The sequence below is a fragment of the Photinus pyralis genome, unplaced genomic scaffold (assembly GCF_008802855.1).
Source record: "Photinus pyralis isolate 1611_PpyrPB1 unplaced genomic scaffold, Ppyr1.3 Ppyr1.4_LG4, whole genome shotgun sequence".
Lineage (NCBI taxonomy): Eukaryota > Metazoa > Arthropoda > Insecta > Coleoptera > Lampyridae > Photinus > Photinus pyralis.
Genome location: NW_022170511.1, coordinates 12,903,613 through 12,931,097, shown reverse-complemented (window position 1 = coordinate 12,931,097; position 27,485 = coordinate 12,903,613). Strand labels below are relative to the sequence as shown.

Below are 27,485 nucleotides of genomic sequence, written 5' to 3'. Positions count from 1 at the left end.
GTTTATCCCGAATTTCTCAACTTTAATTCAACCACTTACAGACTTGCTGAGGAAATCGTCAAAATTTAAATGGACTGAGGCGCAGGATGGGGCGGTTAACCAACTTAAGAGTTGTCTTGTGTCTGCTCCAATTCTGTCATGCCCAGATTACAATAGGCCGTTCGTAATTCAAACCGATGCGAGTGCGTTTGGTATCGGGGCAGTTTTGAGCCAAGATTATCCGGAAGAAGGGGAAAAAGTGATTTGTTATTTATCTCGATCCCTTACCAAACAAGAGCGTAAATACTCTACAACCGAACGTGAGTGTCTGGCAGTCCTCTGGAGTATTGAGAAATTACGACCATATATTGAGGGTACCCATTTCAAGGTCGTCACTGATCATTGGTCTCTCTGCTGGCTGAATAACCTAAAGGAACCATCTGGGAGGTTGGGTCGTTGGAACCTTCGTCTGCAGCAGTACTCGTTTGACCTCGTTCATCGGAAGGGTAAGGAGCATGTTGTCCCTGATATGTTATCTCGGTCTGTGCCCGTGATAGATTCGTCAAAAATAGGAAAGGCCGACGAGAATGGAATACATGATGTGTGGTACCGTAGAATGATTCTGAACGTGAATGAATATCCCTTGAAATACTCGGATTGGAGAGTCGTAGGAAATCAGCTCTACAGATATTTTGGAAAGGGGATTTCAGAGTCAGTCGAGGATGAGGGCTGGAAATATGTCGTTCCTAGAGAGCAACGTTTGGGAATTCTACGAGCGTGTCATGATGACGTTCATTCTGGTCACCCAGGGGTGTTCAAAACTTACAGAAGGGCTAACCAACGTTACTTTTGGCCGAAGATGAAGTCCGATATCGCAAAATATGTTCGTAAGTGCTCCGTGTGTCTCACTAACAAACCCGAGCAGCAGAAACCTGCAGGTCTGATGGCTGTTAGAAAAGTGATTAAAGAGCCATTCCACGTAATTTCTCTAGATCTCATTGGACCCTTGGTTAGATCGAAGCGGGGTTTTAAATATATCCTGGTGATGGTTGACCTGTTTAGTAAATTTGTTGTAACTGTTCCGTTGAGGAATGCGACTGCGAAACCTATTTGCACGGCTGTGGAGGACCAGTGGTTCCTGATGTGTGGTCAACCTAAGATTCTTATTTCAGATAATGGGGTCCAGTTTCGTAGTGCTGAATTCCAGAAATTACTGGGAGCGTATGGGGTTAAACAGGTTTTCACTGCGAATTACCATGCCCAAGCGAATCCGACCGAGCGCGTGAACAAAACTTTGGAGACCATGCTTAGGTGTTATATTAGGGAGAATCAACAGGATTGGGATAAATACTTGTCAAAGGTGACTTGTGCCATTAGGACTCAAGTGCATGAGGTGACGGGGCAGACTCCTTATTTTATAGCGTTCGGCAGAGACTTTGCGACTAATTCGCTAGGAGATAGGATGCTTGCAGCTGACTTCGAGATTGATCGATCGGACGATAGGGACGTTAGAGCGAAGGGGTTGCGGGAGCTGTTCGATAATGTCGCGTTCCGGTTACAGAGAGCGGCGGAGAAAAACAAACGTCCGTAGAAAACTGGCGGTTCTTTTACAAAAATAGATACCTCTCTAATATGTTAGCTTAATTTTAAATTATTTTCCGAATAACCAACCCCCATTCACCCAAACATGCTCAATTTTAAATCTCTATAGCGACAAGTTATACACTGTGTCCAAGATAAGGATGTCTATCATGGAGATCTCCGAAACCATAGAGGATACGACGCTGACGCTGGTTATACTAGGGAAAAGTTGTGCAATTAAACAGATATTATCATGCTTTAAAGAAAACCAGAAAATTCCGATTACTTCCGAAGATATGCTAGAAAAACCGAAATTTGCCGATTGGGTTTTTATTTTTCTGATGTTATTTGAACAGATGCACAAAAATAAAAAATAAACACTTTCTTATTGCTACTTTTTGCGCTCTCCAAGATACCGTTGAGGGATTTTCAAGATAACGTTTCATTTTGGAGAAATTATCAAGTTTAGTTTTTTATATGAGTCGTAAAAAAAGTACACACTGTATTGAGTAGTATTTTTTATTACGAATTCAACAGGATGGTGCACCCGCGCACAACGCGCTAACTGTGTCGAAAATACCTATCGGGCAACGCCGTGAAAATAGAACTTTTGTCCGATAGGAATTCTCAAACGATTAGGGGGTAGCACCATCCTGTTGAAACCACCAGAGTTACCAACTTTTCCTTTTTTGTGTGGTACATCGTTGTATTCGTAATTACAGTATGTGATTTTTTCGCGGGCCATTTAAAAATCTAAAGTTGATGATTTCTCGGAAACGAAACGTTATATTGAAAATCCCTCAACGGTGTATTGTAGATCGCAAAAAGTGGCAATGAGAAAGTGTTTTTTTAATTTTCATGTAACTGTCCAAATAATAATGTTGTAGTGTGGGACTCTCCCATTATTTGGGCATACCCACTAAAACCCCACCTGAGCCTTCGGCTTCTAAGGCCATTGCTATTTATGTTATTTGTTATTGTTACTGACGTGTCCTATACATTTTTATATGTCCACAGGAAATAAGTATTATTATTATTAATATTATTATAACATCAGGAAAAAATCAAACCAAATCGGCATATTTCGGTTTTTCTGGCATATCTTCGGAAGTAATACGAATATTCTGGTTTTCTTTGATAAGAACTCTTTAGTTGCTTATTTTTTCTCTAATTTGACCATCGACGTATCTTATGGTTTCGGAGATTCCCATGATAGACATCGTTATCTTGAACACACTGTATACAGGTATGTACAAAATGTTGAACCTTCTCTTATACACATAAAACTTCAATTTCTTAATAGAGTAACCGTAAATTAGGTCAAGGGCGCACTAAATGACTTACCCAAATATAACATGATTTCCCCGAGGTTAACTGTACTTTTCAACAGCTTATACAAAATAGAGACGATAAGAAACGATGCAACATTTGATTGTCCTTGTGTGGCCTGATACCGAAGCCGGACTGTGATTTGGTTTTCTCTCTCGCTTCCAAAAAATAATGGTATGGACGAAAATACTCGTTCTTAACCATTAACTATGCAATAAATAGCTTAGCTTAGTTTTAATTTATTTTCACCACACAGTGGTGCAGCGTTCGTTTAAGCAATTATCAATAAACTGGCCGAACTTCATTTGTGCAAATTTTCTAATCGCCAGAACATGCAAGGGCAACCGCTTGCCTGGAATATAAAGGTTTAAAATAAAATTACCCTGGATACAAAACACTATATCAAGAGAATTGGGGAATCGGCATATTATCATATTTTATCCCCTTTCATTGCTTATCGCCGGTGACTAATCCTTTATTGGCTTGATGGCGCCATGATATCGCTCTAGAAAACTCGCTACAGCAGGAACGATCTATCATTTCGTAAAGCTAATTCTGGTCTTATCTTGTTTCATTAAAAAATCATTATCATTCGTCTTGTAATTTCCTTGGATACCAATACCTTATCTTATCGTACAAGGATCTTGCAAATTCCTTGTGTCACAAAACCTCAAAAAATTGCTGCTTAGGATCACACAAAGGGTCTTCGCTTCTTCAGAATGGAGAATGTAGACATAAATAGGAGCGATAAACTGAACTAGAAAAAGTATATCAGTTATCGAAAAAAAAACAACTTCATCCCAACCATTCTCATTCTCAAAGCTTACATTATGGTTATACTTATACGGTGCCTAGCTTCTGTAGCGGTTCAAAACTAAACTCTGGAGTACTACTATACCATGTTTAGTGACTAGCGGAATTGAGGTGCAATTGCCGATGACATGACAGAGACAAATGTCACTCTTGTATCCAAAGTGGAGGGACTCCGATCTACAAATTTGATAAAGAATCGACCTGCAAAATGTTATCGTAATTGGTCCACTCGTGTTCGAGGTATCGTGCTAACGGACGGACAGACGGACAAACATACAAAAATTATAAACTCTTGGTACTAAGAGAAAATCGCTCTATCGCATACATTTATGACAGAGCCATACAGAGATAGTATTAGTTTCGAGATGCGCCATTTAGGTATAGCTATAAGTTTTCAATACGTTGGAGGGGATCTGAAGTCAAAATACGATAAGAAATTATTTTTCCCACACGCAATTTCACCTAACAATCGGATACAAACGATGGAAGATTAATAATTTGCAGCTGACGACGCCGACGTCCCCATAAGTGATCTGCGTTAAATTAAAAACGAAATGTTAGATGAAACGTTTCCAAGCTTTCATGTTGAATTAAGAACTGCTATTGATAAAGATGTGTTTATAAATCGCCACCCTTCGATGTTAATTAAGTCTGGAATGGCTTTTCAATTTTTCGCCAACCGCAACGTTAAGGTGTAAAAGCCATATGTTATTTCAGCCTGCAGCTGTTGGAACTTCTCACTTAAATTCGTTACACTTTAAGCGAGTAATGTGTAACATCGTAAATAAATATACACATGAGAAATATTACACACACGTTACGGTATGTATTTGTTATGTAAACGTCTTCCAAATTAGTACCAATAGTAATATCGTATGACAACTTCGTTGTTTTAACGCGAATAATGAAACACGACAATGCCAAATATCGCAAATGTTTGGAGTTATTTAATAAAATATTCGATTTTATCTATTAGCTTTGTGGTCGTTTTGTGCTACATTTTACTCAAAATGTTGAGTTTTTTTTGCGCTTTTAGCGTTGTAGATGTTTGCACAATGTTAATTCAGGCTTCACTCTTATGTTACCTGCGTTGTCATGGAAAAATCTGCTACACACAAGTAACTGATAATCTTTAAAAAGGTACTAGGGATGAAAATTAGTCAGGACATAAAATTAAACGAGTAAAATAATGGCCAAGTTAATCTAAAAACCTGTAGTTATCATTGTAGTAAACAGGCGGTGTATGAAAGGCCACTAATAACTGGTTTAGGTTTTCCTTTACCTGCAGCACCTGACCTCCTCCAGTTTTCTGGAAGAACAAACACGCACATAAAGTTATGAAAGCGTACTTGTAAAAATTAAAAAAATTCCAAGGCTCGGTAGCTCAGTCCAAGTAGGTTTTTCGACATAGGCCACATAATCAAATTGAGCAAGGGGCTTGTAGAGAGGTGATTGGTTCCAGGCAATTTGTTGCTCGTTTCCAACCTCAATCTTTTGCCTTTTTCTAAAGTCCCATCCATTTCTGCACTGCTGATACACCCTAAAACTGTGCTGCGTGGCTACAGCAGTTGATGGTGGTGGTGCACCTATTTTTGATGAGATCTTCCCTGTTGATACAAAGCTTTTTGGGGTTGCCCCAGGGTTTTTGAACAAACAATATAGGTACGGAGGGTTTTTTTTGGTGAGAGCTTTTACAAAAGTCAATTTGTGATAATGCTCGCCACTAGAGAATGCCGGTCAACGAACACCTGACGGCGGTCTACAATCGTATGGATTAATATAAACAACATACTATTGTAGATCAACATCAGGTATTCTGTATTTCTTGGAATTGTTAGATTAAGGAATTTTTCTACCTCAATTTTATTTGTTATCAAGGTGCTCATTAATGCGAATGTGACGGTATTATTAAGCTTTTCGTTTATTTGAGAAAGATAAAGGTAATTGTTAGAGCTAACATGTCAATTTTAAACATTAGGAAAAAATTATATTCTTAGGTAGAAATGCTAATTTAGGTAAGGACAATTCTAAGAATTAGTGTGGACGTGTCGATTTGAGTTCCGTTGTATTGGTTATTGTCGTTTCTATGCAGTTTTTATTAGTTGATAAAGTTTTAAGAAATTCAAGTGAGATTTCCATTTAAATAAGCGAAGACGCTGAAAGACGCTTTCTGTTGATTATCGAGGCCGAACTGCGCTCCGTAGTAGCAGTATTATTTTTATGAAAATATTCGAGGCTGAGGTTACGGTCTGTTTAGAGAAGTCTTTTTTGCCAGTTTCGAGTGCCGTTCTTTCGAAGGGAAAAATGAGTTTAATTTTGCCCAGTTCACAGGGGGAAATTTAACGGACATTATTTTTGTATCATTACTGCAAATTACCTTAAATTAAAAGTCAGGAAAATGACACATTACTGGCAAGGAAATATATTCCGAGTCCGAGTCAGGTAATGTCATTTTACTGACGAGTTTTGTATTAAATTTTCCCCGAAATCGTATTTTAATATAAAATTCCGATTTTCATATAGAACTTTTGATTAACGTCAATCTCTCAGTGATGACAGGAGTCAATAGACATTTGGAAATATCACAAATGCGGCCGGTAAGGTGACGATGCGGCCGGTAAAGTGACAGGTGCGGCGCGGCGCCAGTAAAGTGACAAGCGGCAGGAAACGCAGTGTGCTCTGCCCTCTGTGATGGAATCTAAAACTTCCTAACAGAAAGTAGGAATGAAAATGAAGGTTTCAGTGCGATTTTGAGTAAAATAGTAAGGCATTCTGTGTAAAAATGTTAACCCATGACTCCCCATTTTTAGCGTATTTTTTAAGAATTAATAAAAATGTGCTATTGTTTGCGTTTTGTCCGTCCGTCCGGACTCACTTCTGCCGTTTCGAACTACATCTAGGGGAATGGTCTTAGAGTCCTGGAATTGTTTGTAGTACGTCTATACCTTGAAGGCGTGCCAGACGGCCATCAAATTTCGCTGTCTAAAAGCCCCCCTCTTATTTCCTGGGATGCTGTTTTTGAAAGTAAAACGTGCATAACTTTTACATACGACAACCAATTGGTCTCAGATTTTGCATACGCATGCCTTTAGTGGTGCCAAGTTAAACTTTAGAAAATGAGGGGGGGGTGTAAACACATGTTTTACCCTTCATGGTATTCTAATGAAACGTCTCAACGAAAGGAATTAATTTGTACCAACCATAGCCCTCCTCCTCGACCTCTTATCGTGATACGTAATTAGGAAAGATGTGAAATCAGAAAATTATGATTTTTATTGATTTGTGCAATTTGTGCAATCGTGGTTTTGACTAAATGCACTTCAGTTCTGAATGTCTACAAAGGATATGTACAAAATTTGGTTCAATTGGCAGTTTTTTGGAACTTTGACGCACTTACACATGCGCTATTCTGCCCAAAAGCTCTCCCTTTTATGTGTAAGGATACTCGCGACTTGTTTGGCTATTTTCCGAATTAGAATTCGCAAATTATCTACTAGATACTAGGTATAGGATACTATGAAAATGAAGCGATCTCCGTGCGCTTTCGCCCATAGGAACGGAATCTATTATAACCAAAAATGTTAATCCTCTAAATCCAATTCAATTACTACTTCATAAATGGAAGTTACGCATTGACGAGGAAAATATGACGAAAGTAAGTAGACGGTTAACTTGCATCTTGAATATTAACTCGTATCTTCGACGGGCGACATCCGCGATATTGAATGTAAAGTAAGTTCATACACGTGTTAACCTATAAAGCTTCTATAGAGTTTTTTTTATGGAATTTACAACAACCTCATAAAGTCTACCCGAGGCGGGATGAAGCAATTTATTACCAATTTGCAATACACTAATATCAAGATTAGCTGATTTATATTCAGACGTTGTCTTTTATTTTGTAGATACGCGTTTTGTGCCGCATTTCCATTGTAATGAAAATCGGTGTTGGTGGCTTTAAATTCGCCTATTAATATTTTAATTCCGTCGAAAACAAAATGCGCTGAAAGGATATTTTCGAAATCCAAACATTTATCATTTAAAAGGCTATAATGGAAATATCTTGTCGGCTAAATGGTCGCATAAATTAATCTTTGGTCTTTGTAAATATTTTATATCACTTCATGACAACGCGTATCCCTTGATCTATATCACCTGTCCTCCGAAATTCTCATTAATATTTAGGGAGCAGAACGCTTTTATAACGTCCTAAAGGACAGGCACCTTCGTACATTTTCAGTTTCTAATTTTATCTCATCTTGTCAAAAGTAATTTATGTTTAATTGCGTTACTGCCACTGACAAGAGTAAAAATAATGTTAGACATAGTCTCGGTGTTTCGGTATCAATTATCGTCATAATCCGACGTGTGCTCATAAATTTTGAAAGTTATTGATTAGTTCGTTCAGAAACCTTCGAGACCTCCGAAGCTTTTGGTTGAATTTCGTTCTACGCGAAATTGATCGTTGTGATGTTAGTTCCTATATTACAACCCCCCTTCATATTTTCTCAATTGATTACGCACCGATTTGGCGAGAGTTACCTACTTTTAAACAGACCCCTTCATTACCTTCTTCTTTTATTGTTCATTTAAGTTGAGGTACAATTTACCACCTACGAAGGCTAAGGGAAAAGTTTCTGAAATCTTGTAGTTGTAGAAGTTTTTTTCGTAGGATTTGTCACTTTTCACTATGTAATTTTGGGCGTCAAGATTTGAATGTGGTTTAGAACCGAAGAACTGATCGAATTTCCAAAAGTCAAACTTTAAGCTTTAAAGCGTTGTGTTATGGTGAACCATCTAACACCAACTTTTATTTGTTTTTACACGTTGCACTTGGGAGGAGTTGAACTTGGCTAGTAAATATCCTAACTGATCTAACTGAATCTAATAATCTTATTAGTGAAGTTAATTACGGTATGTTCAGATGTCCCATTTTTCGCTCAGGATCAGAAGCTTCGTGACGACCAACGCGTGCTGTTTGGTAAATAAGACCTTTTTAGCAGTTGGAAAGCGTGTTTTCTTACGATAAAGTATAAAATGTGTTACTTTGAGGGTAAAGAACAGCTATACCACAAAAATAACCAACAGGTATTATAATCCGCCACACAAAGGAAAATGAGGTGCTATAAAGTGTTCACTTTTGACGCAACGTGAACAGTGCAATCCATACACTACATACCTACATACACAAAGAGCACTAAATGTAATCGGGGTTATAAAGAAGTGAATAAATATCACTGATAAAATGAAAATGAATGTTGTTAATTCTCTTGAAATTTAAAACCGCACTAAACTAGCTAAATGTCTGCGAGAGCGTATGCGTCCTGCAGTATCACCGTTTGTTAAGTATTTCCGATGCATAAATCAGTAGAGAATGCAGATTAATGGGCTGAATACTTGATGCAACATTAATACCTTTATCCTTTATTTTTTATCTGCACCAAATTCGTGCGTTGGGCAGTAATTTTGCGAGTTTTCCATTCTTCGATGCACATTTTAGGCGCAACACAATGTCAAGGTTGGTTAACTGATGTTATGTTTTATAAATGAGCACGGCTAATTAAACATGCCGAGTGAACGCCACGATAATTGTTTGATGCAAACAAAGCATATAATCAGTATGAATGTTTAAATACTACTTTAAACTTCTAACAAGCCGACAGTTACGGTTCCATTACGGCATTGTCGCAATCGCAAAGTACCCCTTCAAAATATTAAAAATCTATTAATAGCCTCTATGTTCAAATATTTGTTAGTTGCAATAAAAAGTTAATTATGATCAAAGTATAAAGTAATATTAAAATGAAATCCAGAAAACGCAAATAAATGAACAGTTTTTTTCTAAATAAATGAAATCGGGATTTAGTAAATTTCGTATATAATTTAATTTTTCTATTTGGTAATTTGTAATATGTTATAATTAATATTCCGAACCAAGCAGACTGACAGTCCCGCGAAATGCTAGTCCGTTAGTGCTTGTTAGTACTCACTATATCGGCTAAACATGCACTCCAAAACCAAACATATCCCAAACATTGTAGTGTACTTAACCCCCAGGTTCTACGCTAACTTCACACTACAAGAACTCGGAAATAAAGTCAACCCGGCAACGTTTAAAAATGGCCACCCAAATGACTATTCCCTCCAAAACTAAACAAGATCCCGCTTAAATTTGTAAAGTGGCACGTGATCAAACATCTAAGGCAGGGCCTCCCTACGTTAGTTGTAAACAACGTTATGACCTGAAGCACAGTAGGGAAGAACGTAAAATAAAACACTGAAATTGTGACAAGTTTGTTTAATAATGATCGTAATTATTATGATTGTAAAAGCTCGGAAATTTAAGTCGAAATAAATTACATTTCAAAGATAAACTTTGAAAATGGTAGTTCACCGAATCAAAATTGAAATAGGCTGGCAAAAAAAGAACTTACCAATAAAAAAACCAGTCGTCAAATTAATATTAAATTGTGTAGTAAAATTCATTGTTTTTAATGATGTGAATGCGTAACATAAAATTATAACATCACAAAAAGTAGCAGGTAAACTTTAAGATGTAACATATAGGTTAAAAACAAGTTTTGGGAATTATAGGTCAGGTAAGCAGGTACCAAGATTCTAAGAAAGGGTGAAATACATAGGATGTGACTCATCTTAGGTGCAATAAAGTCCTTTTGTTGAAAGCAAGATGGAAAATTACATGGCCTTGTAGGCAAATTTAACTAAAAACAAGATATGTGGAAATTATTGAATCGCCACTCATTTATCGCACATGGATTCTAAACTGAAGAGCTTTGATTAGCGTAATCCCGCTCCTGCAGGATAGATAACCCGCCCCTGGTTTCGGGGTTTCCAGTCTACAGTGAATGTCGAAGACAATCACAGAATTAGGTGTGGTAGCTCAATTTGATTACAGTTTTTACCACCCCCGTGACTGCTTCATTCACGGAGAAAATGGTTAGTTACAAACAACAAATCAGTACATACATCAAACGAATCGGTAATTTCCACATATTAAAATAAAATAATGAAAATGTATATGAATGTTACTTCAGGGACAAGACCAACTAATCAACATAAATTAAGCAAGCATTACACCAAAAGCATAAACAATTACAAACAATAGCATAACGGTATCACATATGTGAATCTGCATTGCGGTTAAACCAAGTAAATTGCAAAAACAAGGATTCAAACACAAAAAGTATAAAATGTGGCATACAAAACACAAATATGATATAAAGAAATGCAAAGATTACTACCTGCATTAAAAACACAAAATAACAACAAACATTTACGTTCACGACCGCCATTCAAGACAAAATGCCAAACGTGAAACCGAAACCCCCGTTCGTGCTTTCTAGATGGCGCAGGCAGCTTTTCCCACCTAGAAATTGCATGGTTGCCAACTCTCAAAAATGTATGTATCTTCCGTAAGTTGTATATACAGGGTGGAACCTTTCAACCTAACCGTTCAAGACATAACGGGATTTTCTTTAAAGTAAATTAGAACTATATATTGAAAACTTCCATGTATTTTTTTCTATATTGCAAAATAAGGGTGGTGGGAAGGGTAAGCGCTGTCCTGTTTTATCGTACAAATGCGCTCGTATAGGCCAAATACAAGTAAAACATAAAAAGGCAACGCTTACCTTAAATGTAAATTAGATGTCATCCAGAGAAGTGAACTCAGTTTCCGGACCCATAAACCTGCAAACAAAGAAGTCCCAAGCACTAAAGTTCGGAATGCAAGGAACTGAATAATGCCTGGAGGGCCTCGCCTTACTTGTAGTAGGCTTCTATCACAAGTACGATCATGAGTCGGCCAACCTATCCAGAGGGGCTACCATAAGATTCGCGTGCAAAACTCTTAGCGTAACTTAACAGAGTTCGCAAAGATAACAAATAGACACTGAAGGTAACAAAGTAAGTGAATGCGATAGCTTATTATAAGTAACCATGAAGGGTTAAAATAGTAACAATTAAAATCGGGCCAAAATTAAAACGAGACTTGAACCCTAAAAGAAAATCAAAGGTAACTCTCTTGGTTGATAACCTTAAAATGTGCATACCTCTTTAAATAAGAGGGCTAATTATAGATGAATGCAACAATCGCCGATGGAAATTACAATGTTACAGTGATATCAGCCGAACGACAAGTCAGAATAACCGTAATTATAATATCATTATATCGGAGTTAAGGGTAAATTCGTCCAAACAATATTACCGGAATCCCCAATATCACGCAACAAGCGATCGATTGAAACAATCAATTAAAGAAATCTTAATAACCTTAACGTGTTAATAATCTAAAATAGCCCGTCGTAACTGCTATTTTCAACAATCATAACGCACAACCATAAAAACTAACTGATGTTGTTCTGGAACTTCACTTCTTTACTGTAATTGCACATGAATCTCGATTTGGATGACACTGGGTTCTTTTGAATGACATATGTAAAAAATTGGCATTTGGCGATGAAAATAACTCCCTCTAACAAACAACTTGGATCTTATAAAAAGGTTTTCACACACGAACGACAAAACACACAAACTTCTTCTTTGAACCACTGAACTTAACTCGAAACTGACTGTTCTTTTCAAAAAGCTTCGATAACGGAAAAACTACCAAACACACACAAAACAATAAGCGGCTATGTCTCAACGTTCACAAAAAAAACGGTTAACTGCCACTTCTATTTTACAGTCCCTTTCTTTTCAACTTTCCGAGTCATTTCTATCAAATCATTGCGTCATCGGAAAAACTCACACCTGCCTACTTCGGCGTTAACACGTTAATTAGCTCACGCAGCGATAACGCTCTTCTCTCACCTACCGGGTTTAAAATGAGTTAACTTTTACACAACACAACACCCAAAAATCTCTGAATAATAAAATAAACTAATTAAAAAGCAATGATTTAAACAAAATACCACATCATTAAATAAATAATTCTAAATAAAAGCAACAAAGACTTCAAATTCAATTGATATGATCGAAATTGCGTTCAATCCCAAATTAACTACCACATTTTACGCTTAAAGAAAATTGAAATTCAACATACAAGGTGACCCGTCATTATTATAGGTACTGACACCAAATAAAACGTCCGCGTGGCGTAGAAACTTTACTAAACTGGCCCCTTGAATAGACATTATGTTGTCCTTCTTTGAATCGGTCGTACGGTGGCGTACGTAATTTACAACAAATCTACGGAATGCTGTAGGAATAACCCCAAAAGCAAGTATCATACCATACCGTCGAGTTTATCATAAAACAATGCTAACTGAAATTTGCAGTAAGGCAACTATTTGTAATACTGGCACAAGAAAATGAAAATGTACAGCAACAATAATGCAGAGAGTAGTTCGGGAAATGCAGTTCAGAATCCCATATCCGCAATTTTCCTTAAATGTAAAGTAAAAGCGAACTTCGTCCATTGTTGAGTAACTCCATCGCCGCAGACGACTATGCCAGATACCTATCAGTTCTTTGAGTTCAGAAAGAGAAAAACATAAATTAAACCCATTCATCCCAAAGAAACGTATTGTACGGCATATTTTAAAGTTTAATTTAACGACGTCGTCGTCCCCTTTCGCGAATAACCGTCCCGGAAATAGTCGATAAGAAAGTGGAAACTGTCACCTCAAAAAGCGGATAGCGAGATATGCAACATTTTCATAATCCCGAAAACGCCGAGGGCCCTGGGAGAATAAGGTAAATATTAATAAGCAAAATAATATTGTTAAAGTGGAAGTGGATTAAAGTAATTCGACACCGACAACGTTTGCGATGCGAGTAGCATTAATTTATTCCGATTATATTCAATGTAGAAGTCTGAATTGTACGCTTCCTTTGGTGGTATATATAAATTTCAACTAAAAGTTACTGTCAAGAATCGTCAAAATGGAGAAAGGTGTCTGATAGAAAACAGATTTTCGTACTAAGCTGAGAGGGTGAGATTACTCACTAAATTGGCGCACCAAACGACAGCGACAGGATGTTCAAGTTCAAGTAACGACCATCTTCACTATAAACACATCTAGAGAGATGCGACGAAGAGAAAAACTAATGGTAAATTGAGTTAGAACGCAGATTATAGAATAGAGTCTCGCGAACACTTTATTTGCGCCACTCACTAAGTAACGCAGGAATTCATGAAACAAAAGGGAGCCTCTGTGGGATTACGTATTCCTTAGACTTTAAAGAGAGAATTAGCAGCGCGAGGGTTTTCTATTTAAATTAGCAACCAAGAAAGCTACTAAACTGCTAAATTAATAGATTGTTGACTGTTTAAGCACAAGCACTGCGTGTTTACTAATAAGCCCGAAAATGCAAGTAATTCAATTTGCACAAAACTGCAGAAACTCCGCGGCAAAATTGCGAGCCATAAATCCTTTATAAGGTAAATTAAATTGAAGTATACCGTGAGTTCTTTTACTAGGGTGTAAAACAAGTGTTCTAAAGTAAAAAAAAAAACGACAAAAGGATTGTTTCGTTCTTAACACTTGCTTTAATCTATTTTTGTCTTGCATTCTGTTCGAATGAGCATCAGATGGATTTGAAGTGTTTAATATTTTCCATCTGTTCCTTATGTTTCACTCAACCTTTTGTAGCGTTTTTTGCTTTATGTGACAAACGCTTTAACTGTTCCATTACAGTTCTGTGTATTAAGTTAACACTTCAATCAGTAAAAGCTTTAGGTGGGTACTCGCATTTCCTTTTAAATGTTTTATGACTCAGCGTTCTCAAATATGGGCCTATATAGGAACGTCCGAATAGCTGTACACCGTTCCTACTATGAAAATCCTTCCAAGCAAAGACACCAACTGAAAGATTTTCCCGCAGTCAAAGAAGCAGCGCTATGAAGAAAAGCTAATGTAAGTTGTGTTGCCTAACTAAATTCTAATGGATGACTATTATAGCGCGCATGTATTAATTCATCAAAGCGACATTTTTTATGCTTGTGTCGTGTAGTAATAACAAAGAGTAACCATACTTTAGTACTCTTTGGTAATACGTTCTTATTGGTAATAAGTTGGGGTCTTTTCTTTCGAATGCCAATTAATTGCAGTTAATTGTAGTGCTCTTCTTCATACACTCGGTCAACAGCAGCCCCACACAATCCCAAAAAGCCGTTGTCACCAATTTTCCCGCTGAACACTGCGTTTTAGATTTTTTTTGTGGGGATCCTTTATGCACTCACTGTATTTATTATTGTTTTGTTGAACAACCCATGTCAGTGATACTCTTTGAAAAATGATCGGTATCTTGTTTCAAACCATTCAAATTTGCCTTGACACTTTTCTGTCCTGATGTTGGGAACCTGCAAATCTATCGCTTTGTTCACATCCCAAACCTTTTATGTACAATTTTCAAAACTGTTGTTTCTGATATGTGCACTTGTTTTGAAATAACTGAATTCTTCGATCTGTCAGCAGCATTATTTCAATTCTTTTTGTTGTCTCCTGTATTCTTCCCTCAAGAGGCTTGCCAGATTTTGAATCATCTTGTATGGATTCTCGACTCCAACAGCATTGTTTCGGCAGAATTGTACTTGATAATATGATGAAGGGTTATCACCCTACGGCAATCATTCGTTGGTAACTTGGTGGTTGAAGATCCATATGTCGTACGTTATGCTTCTCCGGGCGAGTAAAAAGAGACTGGCATCAGCTCACACTAGGCCATCAATCTGCTGCCGAATATAAAGCTCTAGGTAATATGATTGCATTTCAACTACTGGAGAGGGTGGAGAACGACTATGCCCTCGCATGACAAGTACCACGGGAGTGGTAGCACAAGAACGATCCGCTGCTATTTTTTGGAGAGAGTGGGCTGTATTCGGCGGAAGGAGCACATTCAATAGGTGGACAGTAAGCTATGCTTCAAACTGCATACAGACCACGTAATGTCAAAGCCTACGGATCGGCGTGTACGCTAGGGACGACAGCGACCGCTCCCTTACTGGAGGGAGGAATTCAGCCTGACGTCCAGTACATGGTGGATCTGTAGCGAAAAGAGCAAAATAAGGGAGAACCAGACTTTTCAGCAAGGAAATAAAATCACGTTGGTTTCCATAAGTTAATATCTACCAATCCAGTGTATTTGGTTAAAAAATGGGACATCTCCTAATGTAACGAGCCTTCGTTTGTATGAACAGAGAATTTTCCTAGCGTAGTAAAATGCATAATCTAAATATAGATGCGCAACTATAATCTTGTGTGTGAGTGGGTGTGTGAATGTGTGTTTGGAAATAATAAGAAAACCTATTATTTCATTTCGTCATAACCCAAGTTGGTTTTTTATTTAACCGTCAGCATTTCAGATGTAAATAAAGTACTGCACAACGTGTGTAGGTATGTTCGGGATGAAGTAAATGAAGCGGGTCATTGCAATTGAAAGAGTAAGGAGAGTCGAGTTAAATATGCAACCGAATCGAACGATGTGACAAGAATCTTATGAATTAAGTATTCAGACAATTTATCGTTGTGTTTATCGCTTATGATGATAACACATACAAACGGGGAACGTGTAAATAGTGGAAAGGAAGCATTCGTTAAGCGACTGTAAGCGGTCCCAAACATGCGTTGGTCGTTTTCGCAGAGCGCGTTGTACTTTTTCCAGGTTAAACCGTCCACTGGGTGGGTCCAGAAAATAGAATCCAATAGCGAGCAATCCATCATCTTCATATAGCCACCTTCGGACTGCGGACGTAGAGTAAGAAAGAGGAAATTCGAAAATTTCAACGGCGGAACGTCAGATGTTGCCGTAGTACCGAACAATTAAGAGTCAAAGTGTTTACTAACAATGAAACGACCAGTCTCAGTTGCTTGTAGAAGGGTGTGGCGGATGACTTACCGAACGCCAGGATCTTTTTGGCGTCTGGCTTTCCGTATTTATACCCTGTCGATTCTTTGTTGCGGATGTTCGGTCAATGGTGGGTCGTGTGTCGCAATTCCTCGGGTTACGACAGCGGGATGGAATCGCTGGGGTGGTTGCGATGACGTGGCACTCGTGTTGGCGAGACAATTCTGTCCGGCGAAATGGGTGGTTCCAGTGGTTGAGCCTGTGGTGCTGGATCCTGACCGTGTTGGCGGTTGGGTACCGTACATGTTCACTCCTACTAATCCAATAGGCGTTCCTACCGGCATGGTCTATAATGGGGCATGGCGCGCTACACTTGCGGCGGAACACGGAAGTCACCGGTGACGCTGTCTCTTGCCCGTTTCATCAGGAGATCGCCTGCTTCGAACTTGGTTCTGGTAGATCCACGTCGCTGGACCTTGTTCTTGTGGCGGCGTTCCTTCGTATTCGTGGCATGTACAAGATGATCGGTAGCACGGCGTCTCACGTATTTGGATCCTTTTCCTGAAGGTGAATTCTGAGGCCTTTCTTGATTTCCTGGTTTCTTCTCTCCACCTGGTTGACTTGCGGGCGAAATACGGGGGTTGTCCAGTGCCTTAGGGAGGAACTACGGGTGGTTGTCGGATATGAAGGCTCGAGGGAACCCGTATCGTCCGAAAACTTCTCGCTCCAATATTTTTACCACGGCGTTACTACCAAGATGAATCAGTTCCCCACTGTGGATTCGACGTAAGGGGCCATAATATCGACCTATATTACTTCCCAAAGTCTGCTCGGCTTTCGAGGGCGGACGGTGGTTGCTTGTATCGTCCCTCGTTTTATTGCTGTACGCACCCAACATCCCGGATGTGGTTGCCTATCTTCGGCTAGTGATGTTGGTTGAGGATGCCTCGAATCATTTTTTCGGCGTCCGGGTGTCCGGCGGTCTCTGCGTCATGATAAGTTTGCATGACGTCCTCGTATATTTCCCGTAGTACTACCCACTACCTGACGAACTCATTCCCATGCGCTCAGCAGTTGTTGGGCGTGTGGGTTTTCGTCCTGACTTGCCTTCATGTGATGGTGCTCTCTCCTGTTGAGCGTCCAGCGAGTCAATTTACTCCACTCGTCCTTCGTCTTATCCAGCCATAGAAGTGCTCAGTTGTCTGTTTTCAGCGTAAAGTGGCGGTCGTCCAGGTACGGTCGGAAACGTTTGATCGCTCAGACTACGGCAAGGTATTATTGATCGTTGACGTGGTACCGGCTTTGTGCAGGGTTCAGCTTCGCACTGGCACATCCCAAGATGTTTTTCTGTCCAGGGTTGGGACAGCGCCAATACCCTTACTGCTGGGATGGGTCCCGTTTAGCACCTTCGGTCCACCGGAATGGGATGATCGGTGTCAGGTTGTCCAACGGTGCCTGGATCTCCGCGCAGCGTGTTATGTATTCTCGTAGCCAGTGACGGATGTGGTGCTCCCAATTGTCGGAATAGATAACGATAGCGTCTAGCTAAATAAACGAATGCGAACTTCTTTAGGAAACCCCGCCGAAAAAGCTGTATAGCGGTCTTGGTTCTTCTTCCAATCGCACTTGTCTGTAGCCGGATCTGAGGTCGATGACCGAGAATATCTTTCGTCGGTAATCTACGTAAAATCTAGACTTGCTGTCTTTCTTTCTTACCACGACGATACGTGAACTATAATCTGCTCGTCTCGCTCATTCCTGTCGCCAATATTGTTTCGACTTCCTCGGTGATTATCCTCTTCTTCTCTGGCGAGTAGCGGCCTGACGTAACCGGATCTTGTGTGTAGTAGTGTTGGTCGTGGATGGCGTCCCTTGTTCATCGAGGGTGGTGTGGAAAGTTCGAAGTCAGTCGTTTAGTTGCTGGACCAGGTGAGACGGCATTTCGTGGTGACCGTTGTGTGGGTTGGATTTTCGGAGTCAGTGCATGGTTTGGCCTTCCCTCCTTCCCCAATGCACGCAGCCTCTTTCGTAATCCAGGACGGCTTTGTATTTACGGAGTCATGGTTGTCCCAGTATTATTGGAGCTACGAGGGCGGATGCTATCATGAAAACGTTCTCTTCCGTCTGGTTGCCGAGAGTACCTGATGGTGGAAGATCCAATGATGTTCGGGCGGTGATGGGGATCTGCCACTGCGGCGGTGGTGTTGATGTGATCTTCGCTGATGCCGGCGAGATCCTTTCGGATGAACTTGTGTGTAGACGAGTCTAGTAGGGCCTGTACCTCGGTGCCGGCCACGGTAATCAAAAGGGTTGGTAGGTCGGCGTTGGGTCCGGATCAGATTAATTGGAGCGATACCGGCCTGTTTCCCTGGCCAGCCAGACGTACTGGGCCGAGTACTGGGCAGTCTTGAGCGTGGGGTTCATCGAAGCGCGTTGCTGTCGATCGTCCACACGTAGAGGGCGCCATTTGTTACCGTAGTACGGAAAAACTGTTTATTAACAATGAAACCTAAGATTACAACACATACCTACACATTAAATACAAATATACACAAGTAGGCACCATGACACCATAATACAACGGTCAAGAAGAACCGTAAAAATGAGAAGTGTTGGACCAGAGTCAAACGACCAGTCTCAGTCGCTTGTAGAAGGGTAGCGGATGACTTGCCCAACTCCATTGCCTTCATGGCGTTTGGGGTTTCGTGTTTATAACCCGTCAGCTCTCTTGCAGAGGTTTGGCCAATCGCTGGATCGAGTGTAACAAATACTAGGATTCTGTAGCCGGTCCGTGCAGAGTACAGCTAGAGGGAAAACAATTTAATTAAGACGTATCAAGATTAACTAAAGGCGGGATGGAGTAGACTCTGTTACAGCATACGCCCTTCTTTACACCTTCCCGAAACGGCAATCTACCTCCGCAGCCCCACCAACTTGCTACCCGTTTCGGCTTGGTGTGCCAGCGTTCATTTTTTGTGACCCTATGCAGATCCCTCGCGGAGTCGTCCAAGTTATCTTCTCCGAATGCTACATCGACTTAACCGATATACCTCAATCTGATTATAATCGGACCCCCTTTCTTTCAAATTCGGTCAAATGCGTTATGTATCTCAATATCCCTCGCCCCGGCACTATTGATTTGGTTGCGTCAAAAATCTTTCAATTATCTCTGTAGTGTAAAGACGTATAAACGAGTATGGACCAATTGGAATCAAAGGAAGCTTAATTCTATTTAGTTGTGTGGAGAGGTCCTGTGCATCATGAGTACTCGGGTTGTGGCTTCTGTAATTGCCGATGACGAGATAACAATGGAATGAATAGCAACAATCGTCAATCACGTAGCATTAGAGCAATCTTTTTTTTACAATAAGATTTTTCTAATTTGTCTCGTTTCAAGAGAGAATATAGTGACGGAGTAAAGCAGATAACAGGTAAATTCATAATAGGCATATTTTCATGTAAAGGAATTGTTTGTTTCGAAAGTTCTCTTGGCAAATTTATGCCTTGTGGCTCTGAAGGTATTCCACCATTCTAATTGAAAAACGAAAGGGAAGACGCGATGCGTAATAAAATTCTTGAGTTTTCCTTTACAATTTAGATATTACAAGAGTAGATACTACAATTAAATAATGTTTCGTCGCCCCATTCACAAAACGGGTACAAACGATTGGCTTCGTTTACACTCCTCCATTCGCACGTTCGTTGACAACGATTATTTTGTAGCAGGTAGATTTCCCGATTTAAATAAATCTACGCCAGGATATTTCGTTTTACTTGCACATTATAAATTTTGCGAGACGTTTTACAATATGCCGAACAATGAGCAAAATGGTGGTAAGAAAACGTTTTCAAGGGCGATAATGATGCTATCTCTCAGATTCATTTCCTGGACTTGTTTAAAATCCCGGTCCATTGTGCAGGGATTATGGGAAATACTTGGACCCTATATATCCGTCCTTAAACTTGAGGATCCAGACACTTTCACGTTAATGAAGACGTTGGAATAACAATACACGAACGCCTCTCTAGACGGATTTTTTGTTCGATATAAAACGAACTGGGTATTTACTCTGCTCTATACGTTCCCCATTAAAACGGAGACGAAATTGAACGTACTCGTATCTCAAATGCGATGTGTCACCGGTAACAGTTTAATGGTTCATAAATTTAATTAATAGAACATTCTACTAATAACTGTATAAATTCTCCAGAAAAAATAAGAATATCTCACGATCTGAATACATTAACGAAAAGCACGCACGAATTTAAATAAAGAAAAAACCAAAATACTACTAGCACCCTTGCTAACGTAATGCACACATTTGAGGGGTTGAAAATGGTAAGCACATCTTCTCCGTAAGCCACGTTAATATTTAAGTAATTACAACTCACAGGTCACGCGGGTTTCAGAATGTTCATTAAAATTTAGTTTTCCCCAGATTCATTTTCATACACTCACACTATTGCACATCACGGTTACGTTGGATGGCACGAAACGGTGCATGAAACTGTGTTGAATATAATGAAGAGAATAAACATTTAAAGCAAGACGGTAATATTGCAAGTTTTACAAGACTTATAATTGCAACTCCTTCTTTTATTGTTTTTTATTACATGCAAGTACGCTACGAATATTGTTTGTACAAAAGAAGAATTTAGTCACGTGTACTAATCGTAAAAAGCTTTGCGTTTTTGTTCTTTCTTATTACAGGTGGAAATTAGTCTTTCTTTTTTCAGTGGTGTTTCTTCCTTCCTAAGAATATAAGAATCTACTCGATTAAGCTATCAACAATCATCATAGGACAAGGTGCTCGAGTCCCTATCGTACTTTACCTCTAAGCTATCGAGGCATGCTCACTTGGAGGCGATGTACTAAATACTAATTCTTATTTCTCACTATAACCGAGACCGAAAAATGTGTGAATAATTAAAAAGTGTATTTATAACTCTTGACTACTACATGGATGCGAATACCTACTCGTCCCGTGGTGAGCTTGATATTGAACGAGAAGGCCAGTGTAAATTGAAAAACGCAAATGAGGAAGGTAGTAGTGGAAATGAAAGATCCGAGATAGGAACTAAATTTAGCTAGAAACGTAAAAAGATATGTAAAGTCGAATAATTCCGCCGTGAAATTTTATCAATTAGGAAAGCAAGTTCCCACGAACGAAAGGGAGAGGGAGAAACGGTTGGCACGTTTCTAGGTGAAGGATAAAATAGCGAAAGGTGTAGAAAACCCTCAGAAACTTCGGGAAAAAGGAACGGATATCACAGCCCCAAGTCAGTGTTGATAATCCATTAATCAAATTGTATTTAAAAAAATGTATGTTTTCGCGTTTCCAAAACAGAACTTCAATACGACTGAGACATGAGTGCTTGGTACGATTTTCGCAAAAACTTTTTAGAAATTCATTCCTCATTCATATATTCTATGCAACGATTGAAATTTAGAAATTTCTGTCTTATTGTACCATGGAAATTGCCATGTGTTACTCCTTTAATTGAGTCGTCTAAAACATTCAACCCCGAATTCGGGTTTATTTACCTCTTATCCCAAGACCAATATGTCTGCTACTTCAAAGTATAACTAAAATACTCCTCACAATAAAAATAAGTTGTTCCTTAAAGTTTACAAATTACAATATTTACAAAACCGGCACCTTAACATACAAGCAACACAAGATTTAAGAAAATGCCTCATTCTACACATAAAAGATTAACAATACATTGCAGTATCAAAGTGGGGGATACCAGCGCTACTTGGAATTCCTCCCCATAGGCTCCCTTAGGGGATACATGGGTAAAAACGTTCTTCGTCTATTTGGGTCATTTGTTTTTGGAGTTTTTTATTTTACAAACTCGGTTTGCCCAAATCATACAAAACTCTAAACTTACTGGGTTCGTAAACACACGTGAGAAAATAACTTTTCCCAATACTACTTACATTAAAGCTAAGCACAATAAATTCAATTTTCAGTCAAACCCCACAGATAGTCGGGAATCTGGAAGTTAAAATGGAAACTTAAAAAAAAACAAAGACACTTACTTTTCAAATACGTGTATGATCTTGACGTTATGTAGACTCTTTTTTGTTGAATTCAGACGTTACCAGTACCTTGTTTGGAAGTTCTTTTTTTTTTGCTCCTATAACAAAACTTTAAAACATTAAAAAACGGATTGTAGGTAATGATTAATGAACTTTCAGAACTCTTGAAGAGCTATCCAAAGCCCTAATCAGAACTCAAAATCCATGTGAAATTACCATAAATATTTTACTCGACATTTGGGAAACGTATCAGGGCTGGATTTTCATGTGCCGCTCAAACTTACCTGTTAGATAACCATAATGTGAATAAATTTGTTTCCATGGAAAGTAAAAGGTAGATTAAGGGATGGTAGGTTAAGAATTAAAAATAATATGAAAACCCGACCTCTAATGTATTAAATGTAGTGTTATTGGGGAGACAAGTTATTGTATTATATAGGATAGAGCGCTAATTTATTGCTTAATTATTAACGTAATGTGTAATGTGGACATTATTGCACCGTCTATGTCAGAATTAATTGTACAAATTAGAGAGGGGAGGTGTTGGCGCATTGGACTGGGCTAACTAACTATACCACTGGAAGAGAAACAAGTAAAAAGGATTTTCGCCCTAAGGCGAGTAACTTCAGCGTATTTTCCATAAATTGATCAATACTTCCGCAAAGGCCATACCTATGTGAGCTATGTTTTTCATTACTAGAGGCATATATGGTTAAAATTTTAAAGAAATATCTTCATAAATAAGGAAGTTGACACTTACTGCGCAGTTGATATTGCGCGTCCTGCGCATGTGCAGTTCAATCGTCAAGATTTTCCTTGACTCAGGTGTCAGAGCGATACGCTACCGTATGCAAAAAGAACGAACTAAATATCTTGAAAACTGTAGGAGTAGTTAAGGCCTCGGACAGACGGACGGATAGAGAAAGAGGCTGCAATAGCGCACCCAACTTCGTTGGAAAATGCGCTAAAATACATTAGCTCTAAGAAAGGCAGATACGCGTAGCATTACACTGAGCAAAGCGGCACAACAACTGCGTTATTAAAAAGCCCTCTAACAAGCGCGCGACATAGTAGGAAAACGATATGTCAAACAGCCACCAGCCGATTAAATACGGCATTAATATCGACGTGACGTTATAAAGAGAAGATCGTACTACAAAACCTGTGGGTAATAATAGTGCAATTTGTAACGGAGTAGTAAAATTTACAAACATCGAAACCCTGATTTGTGTAAAATAAAACCTCTACGGCACTGGCAAAAATTTCATGACAATTATTTTATTTTATCCACGGCGAACTGAGTAATAAAAAAATGTTTTTACACCCCTTACCTTTCGGAAATAATGAATAACTGTTATTTATATTCTCCTTTTTAAAAAATACACCACCCTATGAATACTAAACAAAATTCTCATCTAGCCAAAGGAATTTTTGCAATCAACTGCAAATTTTCCGAGCAATGAAACAAAATGACCAAATCCTTTGTTTGGGTTCGATTCTTATCAATAAGTACAAGACAAAATCTGTTCGTGCAAATTGTTCTAATGGGTTGAGTCCTTTAGGAATATTAAAATTACTTCAAATAAAATTAACATGAAAATTCCTAATATGGAAACAGATCGTGTGTTGAATGCAAAACAAAAATGTCCATACGTATTGCGAATCCAAGCAAACCACCTCAAAACTCGCGAAAAATAACGCTCGAGGTTATTATTATGAACAGGAATAAAATGCGAATGTTCCGCTGTGTTGGTACTTGAAAAAAAACATCGACAATTGGTAAAACACGGTATTTTAATAGTGCTTTATTTATCAATGAATTAAACGAATTCACAAAACAAATACGTAGGTACCTACAATACGTTACAACCCTAATATCAATACTTCTCGATCTTCCTATTTTTCCCGCCTGCTTCTTTTTTGCTACCCTTGATTATTCACGGGATTTTCCACATCCTCCCCGGCCCCAGTGATTTCCAAGGGAAATAATAGTTGAATTGGCCGTCTCAAAACGGTCTGGTCGGCAGTTTTCACTTCACAGGCTCTAACTCTTCCATCACGTCCATGAAATAACATCATTATTCGGACTAACTTCCAAAGTAGTCTTGGTACGCTATCGTCATGTAGCAAAGCCACATCTCCAACTTCTATCTTCTTAGACTGAACTTGATGTTGATTATGGAACAGTCGTGATTGTTGCAAATAGTTATTTGACCAAACCTTTTGCAAAATTTGGTTTCTTCTAATATCCGGATGGTTGTTGTTGATATGAAATCCACATTCGTTACTACCCAAAAGGAAATGTGCTGGTGTCAAAAACATTAAATTTTCAGGCTGATCATCCAAGTAGGTAAGCGGTCTCATATTCACCGTAGCTTCAATTTCTGAAATGATGGTTTGTAGTTCGTCACAATCAAGGGATTTCTTTCCAAGTGACAATTTTAGAGCATCTTTTACAGTTTTGACCATCCGTTCCCAAAATCCGCCCCACCACGCGGCGCGCTCCACAATAAATCTCCATTCAATGCGACGTCCTGTGACAAAATTTTGAAATTTATCGGTGCAAATTATTTTGTATAATTCTTTCAATTCTAAAGCTGTTCTCTTAAATGTTTTCGCGTTGTCTGAATAAATGATATCCGGAACTCCCCTTCTTGAAATGAACCGTCTAAATGCGTTAATACAGCTCTCTGCTGTTAGATTAGGAACTATTTCAAGATGTACGGCACGTACCACAGCACACGTTAACAGCATGATGTAAGCCTTTTGCCGCCTCGATTCGTTGATAATGTATAGAGGTCCAGCGAAATCTAGGCCCGTTACCTTAAATGGTTCTGCTGAAGACACCCTACTTCTTGGTAAGGGTGCAAAAGGTTCATTGCCAGGTTTTGCTCGTAATCTCTTGCAAATTATGCATTTGCTCAGTATAGATTTTACTCTTTGCCTGCATTGTAAAATCCAAAATCGTTTTCTTATATGTACCATCGTCACGTTTACTCCACCATGCATTGTGGAAACATGAGAGTTCGAAATAAGTTTATCCGTTAGAAATGACGTTTTAGGTAACACCACAGGATATTTCGTTTGGTACGGTAAGGAGCTTTCCTGTAAACGGCCTCCTAATCTCATTATATCGTCTTCATCAAGAAAGGGACTTAGCGTTAAAACTCGAGAAGAGGGTTCAATTTTTTTACCTCTTCTTAGGTCAGCTATTTCACTTGAAAAATGCTGTCCTTGAGTTACCTTTATCCAATATCTTTCAGCCTCCTTTAACTCTTGAGCCTTCAAGCTTCCAGTTCTTTTGTTCTTTTTATTTCTTAGATTATGGGAATATCTTTTAACATAAGCGGTAATGCTAAAGATTTTCTCCAAACTACTGAATCTCTCAAGTTTGAAGATTGGTTCGTTATTCTGGATTACTTCTTCTCCTTGTACGAGCAAAACAGATGCTTCAGATCCTATCGCGATATCTTCTTCAGGCCATTCTTCTGGTTTAAATTTCAGCCAATTAGGTCCATGTTTCCAAACTTCCGATGTCATAAGACCTTTAGATGTTACACCCCTCGTTAGTAAATCTGCTGGATTCTCTGCCCCTGGACAATGGCGCCATACTCCAACTGAGTTCTTCTTAATTTCAGTTACACGACTGCGAACATACGGTTTCCACCTGTCAGCTTTGCCCATGATCCAATATATCGTTATTTTCGAATCTGTCCACAAAGTGCAGGAATGAAATTTAACGTCAATATTTTCAAGTATAAATTTCTGAAGTCGAGTTGCACAGACTGCCGCGGTGAGTTCCAGTTTTGGTAACGTTAAGCTCTTATCTCCCTTTTTGTCAATTGGAGCTACTCTACCCTTAGACATGATAAAGTTACATTCGACTTCGTTTTCGTTAACTACTCTGAGATACGCCACTGCTCCATACGCCTTTGGGCTCGCGTCCGCAAAAATGTGAAGTGAAACTTCGGAGTTTCTGTCTTCGAGTGCACATCTGGTAAACGAAAAATGTTTCAAAGATTTCAGTTCAAAACACCATCTCAACCATTCATTGGTGATATTATCAGGTGTGGTTGAATCCCAGTCGACCTTAAGTTTCCAAATTTCTTGGAGCAATATCTTATTTGCTCTTACCAAAAAGGGACTCATAAAGCCAAGTGGATCATAAATTTTCGATACTATTTGTAGCACCCCACGTTTCGTTATAGATTTATTATCGATTTCATATAAAACTGAAGTTATATCTACTGCTAACTCGTCATCGTTATGGTACCATAAAATTCCAAGTACTTTCTTGGCATTAACGTTTTCCTCGCGTTTCATCAATTTTCTGAGCGAAACGTCATTGCTGTTCCACTTACGTAAATTCATATTAGCTTTAGCTAAAATTTCTTTGGACTCTTAGTAAATACGTTCGGCTTGAGTTACGTTATCAACTGCTACTACCAAGTCATCCACATAGAATGAAGACCTCAAAATTTCGCAAGTGTCTGCTAGATTTTCCGGCTGCGATTGTAAAAGTTTCTTAAGTGTAACCGCCAGCAAGAAGGGACTGCACTTAATCCCAAACGTTACACGTTTCATTCGGTATTTTGATATTCGTGGAAGATTATTGACGTCATCAATAGGAACGCTATACCACAAAAAACTGTGAGAATTACGATCGCGTTCTGCTATAGCGATTTGCAAGAAAGCTTTCTCGATATCGGCTGTAAATGCAACTCGTCCGACACGAAAGTTCATTAAAATTCGTAAAAGAAACGGCACTAAATTTTCGCCTTGCAAAAGTACGTCATTTAACGAAAGCATACCAGGGGCGTGCGCCGACGCGTCAAACACGATCCTTAATTTTGAAGTGTCTTTGTCATCCCGATATACCGCCCGGTGCGGCATAAAATAAATTCGAATGTCATTTGTCACTTCCGGT

The 27,485-nt window shown here is 39.0% G+C and overlaps 1 protein-coding gene across 1 annotated transcript; it reads right to left on the bottom strand.

The window, feature by feature from the left end:
* Window positions 1–24,481: 24,481 nt before the first annotated feature.
* On the bottom strand, window positions 24,482–26,929 carry LOC116168066. The gene has a single exon (XM_031483718.1). It carries the CDS (start codon window positions 26,927–26,929, stop codon window positions 24,482–24,484), a length of 2,448 nt encoding a protein of 815 aa, XP_031339578.1.
* Window positions 26,930–27,485: the final 556 nt, after the last annotated feature.

Excerpts from the sequence above, each read along its gene's own strand:
- LOC116168066 (XM_031483718.1), bottom strand. The coding sequence starts at position 26,929 with ATGAATTTACGTAAGTGGAACAGCAATGACGTTTCGCTCAGAAAATTG.